The sequence below is a fragment of the Colias eurytheme genome, chromosome 7, assembly GCF_061535395.1.
Source record: "Colias eurytheme isolate Ceu_HAF_F1 chromosome 7, ilColEury1 Martin Lab GWU primary, whole genome shotgun sequence".
NCBI lineage: Eukaryota > Metazoa > Arthropoda > Insecta > Lepidoptera > Pieridae > Colias > Colias eurytheme.
Window position 1 is genome coordinate 10,216,267 of NC_142986.1, and position 15,051 is coordinate 10,231,317.

The window sequence follows — 15,051 nt, forward strand, 5'->3', positions numbered from 1 at the left end:
ACGTAAATGAAAGGCGGGCTTCAACGACAGACTGGTTTATTACAAAGAAACTGATTTACCCTCAACCATAATAATTAATTTGTTACTTATTCTAAACTACCGTTATTACACTCCTCCGCAACAAGATCACAATAACATAATATAGGACAAGTAATTAACACACAAACTTAAAAGACACAACAGTAGGTAATAATTAACATACAAACTTAAAAGACAGCTTGGAACATAATAAACATAAGGAAACGCCTTTATCGCACAACTATACATAATAGTACCATAACCCAAATTACATACACTTAATATTATATTTAAATACTACTAGAACCTAAATTACATACACTTCGTTACAATAATTTTTTTGCTCGATTAATTGCACGCAGTGCACGAGCGGACATTTGTGATGTCTCAGGGCTAACCTGCGACGCCGTTGGTGCCGCCTCTACGCGGGCCGGTGGGGACAGCCCTGCAGTCTCTGACTGGTGATTTGTTTCGTCACCACTGGCTGCGTCTTCCCACGTCTCCCCCTCGAGTTTTTTACCGACCTCGATGGCCTGGTCACCCGCGTCGTTTGCACAGGTGGCATTTGTTCGTGCTAACGAGAACCTATTTTTCGCGGATATTATTTGATCGACGTGCCTTCGCCACTCGATGCCGTTTCCTAACTCGATTTTATATGAAACCGGTCCTGTCTTTTTAGAAACAGTGCCCTCTACCCACTTATCTTCCTTAGACCTATAATCCCTCGCGAGCACAGCATCCCCCACGCTAAACTCCCGTAGCGTCGCCGAACTGCGCGCGATTTGCTTTTCCTGTTTATCGTGAACCGCAGCCGCCACGTCGGGTCCCAATGCGTCCAGGCGACTGCGTAGGCGTCGTCCTTGTAGTGCTAATGCTGGTGATATACCCGTCGTGGCGTGCTCACAATTGCGATATTTAAAAAGAAATTTATTTAGTGCTGTGTTCACGTCCTCGCCTTCAAATAACGCTCTTTTAATTGTTTTTTTAATTATTTTGACGGCGTTTTCCGCCGCCCCGTTCCCTTGTGGCCGATAAGGGGCCGAAGTCGTGTGCCTAATACAATTATTTTTACAAAAAGTCTTAAACTCATACGAAGAAAAGGGTGGACCGTTATCAGTTACAAGTTGCGATGGTAGACCGAACCTTGCAAATATGCCTCGCAAAACTTTTATAGTGGAATCTGCATTCGTATACCGCATTGAATAAGCTTCAATCCACTTAGAATGTGCGTCCACTAAAATTAAATAGCGTACACCCCCGCAATCTGCAAAATCTGCGTGAACGCGCTGCCACGGGTGCAGCGGGAACTCCCACGGGTGCAGCTGTGCGCGCGCCGGCGCGTCCAGCACCGAGCGGCACGCCGAACACGACCTACAAGTTTCTTCAATATCCTTATCTAAACTCGCCCAATATACATAATTTCGTGATAAGGTTTTCATTTTATTCATACCAAGGTGACCCTCATGAATCTCCTCTAAAATTTTGTTTTGTAAAACGTAAGGAATGACTATTCTATATTTATATATAACGCACCCCTGTTCAACTACAAAATCCTGTTTTCTAGCAAAATAGGGTTTCTCCTCATCGCAACTCGGACTAAGCGGCCAGCCAAAAAGAATATACCGCTTAATTTTACACAATAAGTTGTCACGTTCCGTTTCCGCGGCGACATCGCTGTAACAAACAGGTAATGCGTCCGCAACTAAATTTAAATAATCTACTGAATCTGTAATGCGACCCTCTCGTGTTAACGGTAACCTCGATAACGCATCAGCCGGCCCGTTGTCCGCTGACCTAACAAATTCAATTTTAAAATCGTATGCAGCCAGACGCGCTGCCCATCGCTGCAAACGGCTCGCTGCCGTCTGCGGAATACCGCCCTTACTGCCAAAAATATATGTTAGTGGTTGGTGATCTGTGCGTAATGTGAATCGTCTACCGAATAAATACTGGTGGTGTTTCGTTACACCGAACAAAATAGCGAGCGCTTCTTTGTCAAGTTGGCTGTAATTACGTTCAGCCGAGTTAAGCGTGCGCGACACACAGCTCACCGGCCGCTCGCTGCCGTCCGCGTAGCGATGCGCCAGCACAGCGCCCAGCCCGTACGCGCTACTATCCACCGCTAATACTAACTCGCGTCCTTCCTCGTAATGTGCCAAACACCGTTCATTTAAGAGTGATCGCTTTGCCTCATTAAACGCTTCCCTACAGTCTGAATCCCATTTCCAGTTCACGTCTTTTTTTAATAAATTATGTAAAGGTTGTAATATAGTACTTAAATTAGGAATAAATCGACCGTAATAGTTAAGCATGCCTAGGAAACTCTTAAGTTGCGAAACATTATTAGGTGTGGGTGCACTGGAAATAGCTTCCAACTTTTCTGGATCCGGCCGTAATCCCTCCTTATTTATAATAAACCCTAAATATTTCACATAATCTTGCAAAAATTTACATTTACTTAATTTAACAGTGAGCCCCATTTCCCGTAACCGTTCGAGCACTAATTTCAAATTTTTCATATGTTCCGAATTATTAGAACCCGTTATACAGATATCATCTAAAAATACGACACATCCCGTCACTCCCCGGAGGGTTTCTTCCATTAATTTTTGAAATTTTTCGGGTATACAAGATAAACCGTACGGGGTGCGCCGGTATGCAAACGTGCCCATATGCGTAGTGATAGCGGTGTACGGTTGTGAATCATCCGAAAGAATACACTGTTCATAAGCGTGCGTTAAATCAATCTTTGTAAATTTCTCGCCTCCCCTTAAGTTAGCAAACAACTCTTCAATACGCGGTAACGGATAAAAATCCCTCTTTAATTTTGGATTAATTGTAATTTTGTAATCACCACAGATTCGAATTTCCCCATTCTTTTTTACGACGGGTACGATTGGGGTTCCGTAGTCTGAATATTCAACGCGATAGATCGAGCCGTCCGCCTCGAGACGAGCTAGCTCCTTCTCAACCCTCTCGCGCAGTGCTAGCGGCACCGGTCTCGCTCGCACGTAAACCGGTTCGTTATCCGCGAGTCGTAATCGAATTGTTTGTTTACAAGTGCCTAACTTATCACAAAATACTTCTGGGAATTCTTTACATAACTGGTTCACGAATTCATCTTCACTGATTTCATTGAGGCGGATTTCTGTAATGTTTAACGCGCGCATCCACTCTCTTCCTAATAAAGGCCGTGCGCCCTGTTTAATTACATATAATCGTAATTCTTTTTTATACACTCTGCCCAGACGTACGTCCACCTCGATGAAACCCAGAGATTGAATTCGTGAACCCGAATAACAACGTAAAATTAAATTATCAGCTTTTATTAATTTATGCGAGAACAAACGATTATACATATCCTCGCTTATTGCCGAAATACGACTGCCCGTGTCCACTTCACATTGAATAAGTTTATTGTCAATTAACAAGTCAACAAAGAATGGTTGGTTACCTCGTGTCGTAACGTCGATGTTGTACAAACCGTCGTCCGACTCGTCGCTCACAAAATTTTGTCGACCTGACACTCGTTTGCACATCACTTTTATATGGCCCCGCTGGCCGCACTCATCACAGTTGTAATGCTTAAACCGACACTTTTCTGCCGCATGCGCCTTGCCGCAGCGCCAACAGTTGCGCCCGCGGTGTCCGAGCGCCTCCGCGCCGGCGGCCGGCCGCGCCTCGAGCGTGCGGCCCGCGCCCCGCGCGCCGGCAGCCCGCAGCGGCCGCGCGCGCTGGCCGGCCGAGCCGCCGCCGCCGCGCGCGTAGTGCAGGCCCTCGCCCGCCTCGCCGCTCGCCGCTGCCGTTGAATCCGTCGTCCCAGCCCCGGTGGAGCCGCTCACTTCTGCATGCTTCTCCGCAGCCTCTAAAGCTAGCGCGAGTTCCACGGCCTCCCTGTACTGAATTTTTTTCTCGGCGAATATTCTGGAGCGCATCGCATCGTTCGATAGTCCCGACACGAATTGATCGCGCAGGTTCTCCTCCAGAGTTGAACACGAACTGCATTTACCAAAATTGCAAGTAGCCGCGAGATGCTTTAACGCTTGTAGGTACTCGGTGAGCGATTCGCCGGCACGCTGACGCCGCAATCGAAACACGTGTCTCTCGGCGATTTCGGAGCGCTGAGGTTCCAAATGTTCCGTCACGATTTGTATTAATTGTTCATAAGTTTTATTTTCAGGAAAACTCGGAGCACATAGATCGCACATCAACGCGTATGTTTCTTCGCCCACGACCGTTATCAACATGGACACCTTTAAATCGTCACCAATTTCGTTCAATTTAATGTACTGATTTACTCGTCGTATATACGCAGGCCACTGCTTCGAACTCAAATTGAAAGGTTCTATTTTACCGATAGGCATCTTGGATTTCGCGAAGAACAAACAGTTTAAACACAAAGAAAAAAAAAAATCCTGCCTCGTCGCCAATGATACGTAAATGAAAGGCGGGCTTCAACGACAGACTGGTTTATTACAAAGAAACTGATTTACCCTCAACCATAATAATTAATTTGTTACTTATTCTAAACTACCGTTATTACAAAAACAAACTCGTTAGCATTTTTTTGGTATCTATCGATCTATTTCTATATTTTATTATTTTTATTTCATTTGAAAAAAAAAACAATACCTATAGGTAATAAAAAATTTAAAAGCGTGTGCTATATTGTCAGGTGAACAAAAGAAAAGATCATATTATCTTACCTCTTAATTATATATAATATTATCCTGTTTCGTTCTCTCTTAATAAAAATATTATGATACTGTAAATGTTAACCTAAATTGATAGTATTACAATGCATTTTTTACCATATAACAGCAGAATAAGGCATCGGAGAATAGCGTGTTAGAAACGTATTATTTTACCTTTTATAAACTGAATTATGACAGAATAATATCATAAATGCCGGACCATCGCGTGTGTTTTATATAAGAATCGTGATTTTTGGATATATTTTTCATGTATCCAATTTAAATATAATGGATTTTACACAAAATTTAGGCACGATTAACGTGTAAGTTTATTTTCATCTTAAATCTGCCCTCGAAAATATTTGTCCAATTTACTTTTATATATCTATAAGTCACGAAAAGATTTCTATATTACATTACGATTTATCTTTTCAGGAAAAATAAAGGCAAGTACTTAAATTTGAAAGTTTTAATTGTGTGTTAGTTTGCGTTTGGCCTATTTCGAAAACTCTATCATCAGAAGAAAGTTACATTCTTGATTCTTATGTAATAACAGATGTCTTATTATTTATTGGTATTCTTAGCTGAGAGAGAGAGTAGTCCTACTTATAACATAAACACAAAATATACAGTATGGCACTATGTTTGGTACATTATCATGCGAAAACTCACTGTTCGGATTTAAACGATTCTTCGCAGCGATGTACCTTATTTTCTAGAATAACACATAAGCTATAGAAATACTAGCTTAAGGGTGAAATCGTGTGAAACAGGTAGGGTGAAATAAATAAGCAATCTTCCGCCAAATTGCATCGAAAATAACGTATGTCACAACGTTCGAGCATGTTCCTGAAAGTCACTTAAGGCTGCAGTCTAGCAAAATTGCGTTTTCAACAAGTTATTTGACAATTTTTTCCCGGCTAATGAAATGATAAACTGATTTTTTTTTTCTTGTTTATCAATTAGTGTTATATACGCAATGCGCGTGAATTTTTTCACATTTATAAAGTTACTTTATTTTACCTTAATCAGGCCTTCAAGATAAGTCTCTTTCCCCCAAAGACATTTCGAGCTAAGTTTGTGCACTCACTACGTTGCAACCGATTACAATTTACACAATCTGATCAGCGCATTATTATCCTTATATAGTCGTTATTAAAAACTGCTGAATACAATTGCCGAAAAACTTATGATTTTCTTAATTAGAACGTTATAAATTCATTAAATTTCCCATTTTTTGCCTTACAAAATCTATTGATAAATACTGCTAAAAGTTATTTTTTCCATTAATTTATTCGAGTTGGTTGAAGACCGATGAGTATTAATCCTTTAAAAAAATTTTTTTTAGAATTTTGATAATTCTTTAATTATTAAAAAAATATTTAAAATAATTAGGAAAAATCCTAGCGAATTTCTTTAGTCGCGCTCCTTGGGCCGGAGCGTTCTGACGTGTGCTCTACGCTCGATTTTCCTTCATACCGAAGTGAAAGTTGCTCTACTTCATTAAATTTAATATTTTTGTTAATTGATTATTTTTATCTTAGTTTTGTGCAAATATTCGTATTTTTAAACATTTGATTTCGATATGGAAAATAAACGAAAAAAATACGCGTGTAACTACTAGAAAAAAAATTATCTTCGAACATAAAGTTAATGAAACCAAATAGATTGCAAAGGTGATTGGCAACAATTTCTTTATTTTACGGGGTGTCAGTAAAGGGATGTATATTTGTTTAAAACTAAAGTAAGCTCATAAATTTTCTTATAATATAATTTGTTTGAAGTTCCAAAAATTTTTATTTTTCGTTTGAGAAATACGAAATATAATATAAACTTGTATTGAGAACTTGAACTTCCCAAGTTCATCCGGGGAAATCCCCATAAGGGGAAAATGATTTGTTTACTCCAAAATTGATCCGAGGTGTTTAAATTTTTTCTTCTAGTCATTTTCAACGTAGCGGCATGTTGTTTGATTATTAATTTTGTAACTTAAATACAGGATGTTGGTTTTATATTCTGATCTTACAGACGCGCTGACAAATTTAGTCCGCCATTTCTAGTTTAGTCTACCAACTCTAAGTACCAATATTAAAATGAATGGATTATCATCACATCATCAAAACTCAGATGTAATGGAAGATCACAATAACATAGAAAATTCAGTGGGTGTTGAGAACTCAACAAACAGAAGTAACAGAGACGCGAAGAATAAAAAAAGAGGACGAAAACGATAATTCGTTGATGGTTTCCCTTTTCGACGTATTGTTAGGGTACATCACCAATCTGCAAAAAACAAAACTGATGATTCCCAATTGCTGATTAAAAATGAAAAACAAATAATCGACAACAGTGGTGAAAATTTGCTGATCACAATGAAACATCCTTCAGTGGTAGCAGATTTACTCATTTAAAATGTATCGGTGAACAGCGTAAAGGAGAGGAGGACAGGAAAACATTATGAATGTGGATGGTGGATTGTATACAGGGTGTAATCGATAAGTATGTGCAGGCGATTATGACGTTATTATTGCAGGTATCAAAAAACTTAAAACTGATATCGAAATTACTTTACCTAATGAGCAAAATGACAATAATAACTTTTTAAAAGTATAACGAGAAATATCTAAAAAATTTACTTTATACACTCCCATACCAAAAAGGGAAAATGGGACTAGTAGAAGTTAAATGTCTAATTCCGGCAAAAGACATGAATGCGGAAGATGCGGTTAAAAAAATTAATATTTGAAATACAATGCAAAAAATAACACTTTTGTCATAGAAGTGTTATTGTGTTATAGTGTAGTATTGAACATATATGACTTAAAAATAGTCAGGTATGTTCAATCATGACCATTTTTTCCAAATTCAGGGACAACTAAACGTTGCAGAAGCAGAAGTCTGCTTATTTGCTGTTTGGACTGGAGTGAATCATTCGTTAAAAATAGAATATATAAAAAAGTATGTAACGTTTAGGCAAAATAAAATGATGGACCATTATCAAGATTTTACATAAATTGCCTACTGTCAGAATTGATTGATTCGAGACTTCAGCATTCGATGCCCATCAAGGACCCATCCTATATCATTCAAGCGATTGAAAAAAAAGAGATAAATCCAGTGCAACCGATAAAGCATCAGAATGCTAGCAAAAGATTTATTAGGTTTATAAATATAAATCTATATATTATACATAATATAATAAATCTCTAGAAGACGCGAAGACTGACATCCGCGCGGACGGAGTCGCGGGCGGAAGCTAGTCAGAAATAAATATCTTTTGTTTTCATTTGCGTATTTTTCTATTTTATAATTTTTTAACACAAACATTACATTTTTTTTATTATATACAAAATTTGTTTATCCGTTTTATTAGTTAAACTGAACAACTTTCACTAAGAAACTTAGGTCGAAAAAAATGTATAGAGTTATGCATTTTGTATGGAAAGCTTATTTTTTTTATATTTCGTCCAAATTTCTTTGTAAAAGTTGATCACTTATATAAACATGAAGTTGAAGATATCAATAGAAAGTATTCACAAATTTTGTGTACTGATAAAAAAAATCACCCGGTGTAATTTTCACGAAAATTGTTTCAAATTGTCATTTTTGGTACTTATTACGAATATTAAATTATACGAATGATTTAATTTTTAAAAATTAAGTGGAGCAACTTTCCCTTAGTACATTTGTATTATTTACATATAGGATGACAGGATGCATTTGTTTGCACTACTAGACCAAGCCCTTAACGGTGTTTTTACATCAAACGAACATAGAGCAGAGCTAGAACAAGAGCATTCTTTCGTGATATTTTACCGTGCAATTACACCAAACGAGCTAATGCTCATTCTAACCCCACTATGTCAAATTCTGTAAATGTAAACAGACGTAGAGCATTCTTTCGTTGTTCTTAGTGCCTTCAAAAAGATTCTATGCAATGTTCTAATACTGAACAACACTGAATACGAGTTTTCGTTTACACTAAAAGACCACGAAATAATGCTCTTGCTCTAGCTCTAGCTCTATGTTCGTTTGATGTAAATACACCCTGACCTGTCTCTTCAGCATGTGCCAACGAAATGGCGATTGTTTTTTATGGATAATGGTTATAAATGCGACGATTGTGTACGTGACTCGGATCGTTGGTGTCTGATTGACTGAATATTTGCTAAATCTATGGAAGATTACAATTGTTAAGGAAGTATTAAGGACTGTTTAGCTTCAGTAACAGAATTGCTTCATGATTCAGCTTTGTTTTGCAGCTATTTTACATTAAATAGGTAAATAAATGTCTAGCAGATAGACATTTATTAAGATAGACTCTATCTTCTATTTTACGCTGCATCAAGTACCTATTTTCTCCGTCTGGTCAAAAGTATAATATAATTTCTAATGGTTAAAGATTGAGATTGGCATGAAAATAGAACAAACATACTTCAATATAACTATAATAATAATTATAACCACTGTATAGTATAGCATAGTATTCTGAATACTAGCACTACCATCGCATTCTTCATGACTCTACCTAATTATGACCAATTATTATGAACAAATGAATACCTAATTAAGAACTTTCGTACATTAGATTAATCATAATAATTGGAAATAAAACTATTCATATTAGTACCAACTTGTTAGTCGAACATGCTTAATCACGAATTAGGAGAGGTAACTTTGCTGCGGTACCACCAACGCAGAAGTTTGACATCAAACTTATAATTACACACATAATGAATCATTTACGATTATATTATAGTTAAGAATATGAAAAATATCATTTAATTATTTATCTTTAAATAAATTAAGGGGAAAAATAAATTAAGCGCGTCATTCAGATTTCATCCTATTTTTTGTTGTTTTCTGTAAATTTCATTATTTATTTCGATCCTTTTTTGTGCTGGCAACTTAAATTACCATGCAGTGAAACAAACCTTATTATAAGAAAAGTAATACAGAAGGCGGCCTAATTATTCATCTTATACATATAATAAAATCGTAGGAAAGTCAAAACTGTACATTGAATATTTTTTTAAAAGAATACATAATCCATGATCTATAATCGATATAGAAGCCAAAAACATAGTTTTTAGAATTTTTGTCTGTTTGTCTGTTTGTCTGTTTGTCTGTTTGTCTGTATGTTTGTCCAGGCTAATCTCGAAAAGTACTGCATAGATTGACTTCAAATTTTGCATGAATATTACTAACAGGTCGGGTGAGGCTTTTTTAAACATATTATCATGCTATCACCTCCGGGGGAGGAGCTGTGAACCTTTTTTTTTCTTACGTATTCCGTGTATTACGACAGCGTACAATCTAAAGACTCATGTTTAAATGTTGGTTTCGGGTAAGCCATGCTATTATCTAGCTTTACACAATAAAAACTATGTCATTTACGTAATTTGGGCAGAGAATCAGTTTAATGAATTTATTAGTATACAAATTTGAAACAGCGCCATCTATGAGATTTCGTAAAAATCAAATCAATTTACATGTTAACACTACTGAACACAATGTTAAAAATTAATAATTTAAATTATGTTATTTATTTATTTAACTCTTTAACCCATATCTTCCCTTCCCTATAAGGTGCGCTTATAATTCGTGTGAATATACTACATTTTTAAAAGTGAGGGTAGATGTTTATTATTTTAAGTCAAACTAGACACCATTACAGTTAATCTAATATTGATTGTGTTTATTGGTTACATTTTTAAAAATCTTCGTGTTTTAAAAATTCGATAACGAGGCGGGACTCGAACCAGCATTCTTTAGTGGTCGAATTTTTTCTATTCTTTATAAATTTATTGTTTATGAATTTATATTTATAAACAATAATACAAAAAGGTTAGTTCGTTGATAATTATTATTCCTTCATCATTTACATGTTGTAAGTAAAAATATACTTTGACTGTTAATACTTTTGTTCAGTATTTACCTGTATGATTATTGCTTGGTAATTAATATATTTTCATGTCGTATACCTAATTAAAAACATAAGTTTGATGTGAAACTAGCTGGATTTATTTTTACACACTCACAGTCTTATATTTTGTGTTAATGTTAAAATAGTATTTATAGTGTAAATCATAATATTTTTTCACAATTAAAAATATTTCCTTTTTTTGATGGTGTTGGCATCGAATTAAATCGCGCTGTCGTTTCGTTCACAAAAAGTGAAGTTATGAGGACCGAATATGTAGCCGCCTCAACTTACGGAAACGAGAGTAACCTGCGTTGTCTGTTAGTTATTGTATAGTCGAATTTAACGTTACATGGAAATTGGCATCTAATTATATGAATAATACTTATATTAAATCTGTAGAGGTCAATTCTGTACATGAAATATATTTCCTAAATAACTATCACGAGGTGATTAGGGATCGACACTGACGCCAAAAATTTTTGTCCGTCTGTCTGTCTGTATAACCGTTATAGAAACAAAAACTACTCGACGGATTTAAACGAAACTTGGTACAATTATAAGTATGAAAGAAATGTTCTCCATATTATATAAAAAATATCTCCCGACATCATAATTAAGTAATGTCTATCTTTTATGGTTGAGCTTAGGAGTTCAAAGCTTTCTGATTATATTTGTCTACTAGCTGTGCCCGCGACTTCGTCCGCGTGGAATAGTGACTATGGGACCTATGACCATGGGCTCAGGGTGGGGCAACAATAATTGTTTTTATTTTCATGCTTCCACTCCCACGCCCACTCCCAGGCCCATGCCAACGCCCACGCCCACTCCCCTTCACAATTGGTACCTACCAGATCAAAGCCAGGGTAAGCGCCCCACCCAGCCCCACCGTGGCTACGCCCATGCTGAATTACTGCTTATCATACAATTATTGAGTAAATACGTACTACCATAAATAATTAAAAGAATTGTTATTAAAATTTCTTACTAAACTGAGCTAAAAAACTTACGTACCAACTTATTAAAGAAAATCAAGAAATGAAATGCCTAACCTATACCAAATAGTTACTACATAATATTGTAATTAAAAATTATGATTAGTATATAATATCGAAAATCAAAAAAGAAATGCCTAACTAATTCTACGTAAAATTTCTTTTAAATTATGTCATATTATTTTTTAGGAACCAGGGGGGGAGAGGAGCAAATTCTATTTCCTTCCTTTCTTAAATGGATGTTTTTAATAATGTATGGTGTAGCCACTGATCAGCTTAATCGATACTCAATTTTTATCAAATCCAGCAACAAATCCAAATTAGATGTTTCCTGTCTCACGCACGTAACTAAAGGCTGAAGAGAGAGAGAGGGAGCACGTAACTTAACCGTTTAGACGAAGAAAAGTGTATAGAAAAAGGAATAAATAATTTCATAAACTTCCCAAAGATCTTTAAAAATAAATTATTATATCATTTTTTTCATTCCCACTTTTACCCCTATGTAGGTATAATAAGTGGATGAACCGATTTCGATACAATTTATCTAAGAACCAGCGTCGGAAAATATGCTGCCTAACAAAAAAAAGCCGCATCTAATTCGGTTTACCTGTTAGCCAGCTACGGTGCCATAGACAGACACACACACACACACAGAAATACATAGCAGTCAAACACATAACACCCGTCTTTTTGCGTCGGGGGTTAAAAATATAATACGACATAATTTAAAGGACATTTTGTGTGGAAAATTTACCTATTAGAAGTAACCATAATGTTAATTTGACCCCGCCCCCCCTACTACCTCAGCTTACCCCCAAACCCTTGGGGAATTTTGATATGATCATCTGGACATGTAAAGGAATAACTGTAGCGTATAACAGATAAATTACGTTTTATCGTACACTGTACAATGTACAATAGAATGCCTTAGCAAATGTTCGCCGTGATTACTTATAAATTGTCATAACTTTTTTATTTATGAACCGATTGACATGAAATAAACACTAACTGTTAAATGAAGATTACCACAATACATTAGTGAAAACCGCATCTAAATCGGATAAGTCGTTTCTGAGATTAGCGTGCACAAACATACAGACAAACAGACAAAAAAATTTTTAACTACAGTTTTGGGTTCAAGATCGATTTAATAATAACACCTGCTAATTTTTTTCTACATATTTTCATTGTACAGACATCGCTTTTCCACAATTTTATTATATGTATTGATGATGATGATGATTGATGATTATAACACTCTCAGTCCGTTTTAACTTAATTTTTATTTACTCGCATCAGTGCCACCTAAAAAATCTTTATATCGAAATTCGAGCAAAGCTAAGAAAATGAGAAATAAGAGTTCTCAAGGATCGTTAGATGTAAGAGGCTTACTATTGACCGAAAACAACATATTGTGTTATGCCGAGAACCTGAAACCGCTTCACAACGAGAATTGCGGCTCACAGCTGACCGCGAACGGCATGTACTATCCTGTGAGACCGAAACCTTCACTGAGAGGGTATAACGTCTCACAGCTGATCGCAAATGGCATATTTTATCTCGATAATCTGAAACTTTTATTCAATATGAAGACCGATTGACAAATGATAGGGTGCACCATAATATTATTCGATCTCTTGAAGATGAACATGAGCATAAGCAATGACTAGAGTAGGGACGCGAATATTACCATTATTTGAGACAAGTACGATTAATAAGTTTGTTTAATGAAAGATTAAGAATTGAAACTATATTTTGGTCTCTTGAAACGGACGAATAGCGAGAGGCCCGTCTTACTGTAGACAGATTTCGACAGTCTTAATGACTTAAGAGGTAAACATAGAAGATCAATCTACGAATTCGGTGGTGTGGTCCGACAAATATAAAAGTGGGTTTGCTTATAACCTCACAATTGATTACAGATCATCTTCTGTATAGGCGATATTATCGTAGTATGTTCTTTTTGTAATACTTTAAAGAGGAGTAAGGAGTCGGCTTTCGTTTGAAGATACACCAGAACCTTTGAAATCACTACTTTTAGAGGAACATGTGCAATCTAAACAGTTCTTAGACAATATTCGCTCTTATAGTAGTGCGTTTTAAATGAACCTTTGGTGCTCAACAATTATCAGAGGATCCTTTCATGCTTACTTTTAAGATACAAGGTCAAGTTTATCATTTGATAGGATCCCTTTTGCCTGAAGGCCAACCTAAGTTTCTTCAAATATATTTTGTATTCGACTACAACGAATAGTCGAATACAAGAAATCAATATTTCTCGAATTTAAAATATTACAATTTTTCCTACAGTAGGGCGACGAATGTATTTTCGCATAGTAACGGAGGGGAACTCGCGGGGGGTCAAGTGATGCGGGCCACGTACCACAAACATGCTTAGTTTGTTGTACCGAGCGCGAAAGAAAGTCATCGTGTTTTTAGTAAAATTACTATGTAAACTAACGTAATTTAATACTTAGGTACATATTATATAATGATGCGCTCAAACTGTTAATCTACATTTAATTTAGATTATTATTTGAATTACTAAGTAATGTAGAATTTAAATCAAATTCATGTTTTCCTCAGATTTTCGATGTCCTCCGATTTTAAGATTTTCTTATCAGAGTATTCAATTTTAATGTAGTTTATTTTTATAAGAGACAATTAAGAACATTCAAAAATAAAGTGTCACGTATTTTTTTTAAACGACGAATGACGAAAAACGACGTAATCGCGGACGAAGTCGCGGGCAACAGCTAGTACCTCATAAGTTATCTCTTCAAGGTCCTGTGTGCCGCTAATAATACTTGCGAGATCTATTACATAATTACTGAAACCATATAAAATATAACTTGGAAATATTACGTAGTTAATACTAAACTCACCAAATAATATACTCCAAATGGCATCACAACAACTGCGACTAAAAGGTCCGCAACAGCCAAACTAACTATGAAATAATTTGTAGCGGTCTGTAAACTCTTTTCCCTTGCCACACTTAAAATCACCAACACATTACCAAACAGCGTTAACAATGGGAACACTATCAACGTCAACGCCCACAGATTATACACACCATCTGTCAAACCCGAACTGTCATTTCTGTCAAACACGAAGCTGTCAAATGTGAAATTTAAATATGTTTCGTTCAAAAACGTTCGATTGTGATCCGTATACGTTGAATTCGTCGTGCATAATATGGGTTTTGTTCTCTCCATTTTACGGAGTTGTACATTTTGATTTATGTGATTCGGTCGTTTCTGACTGGATGGTCAAAATTGTTCGCGCGTACTCCGCCGCGAGGTCTGGCGTCATCCATTTTGAAACCGCGGACCTGGAACAAAATGTTGATTAGTAAAGGTTTTAGATCATATGTCATGCTTATAATAATTGTGGGTACATGTTCCTACTAATAAATCCC

The 15,051-nt window shown here is 36.3% G+C and overlaps 1 protein-coding gene across 1 annotated transcript in view; it reads right to left on the reverse strand.

Moving 5' to 3' along the window:
- The window catches only part of LOC149907303 (dopamine D2-like receptor), a 60,638-nt gene extending 45,790 nt beyond the window's left edge, over positions 1-14,848 (reverse strand). Inside the window, exon 1 of the mRNA XM_090103776.1 lies at positions 14,516-14,848. Coding sequence (XP_089959902.1) covers positions 14,516-14,848 — 333 coding nt within the window. The remainder of the gene's footprint in view (positions 1-14,515) is intronic.
- Positions 14,849-15,051: the final 203 nt, after the last annotated feature.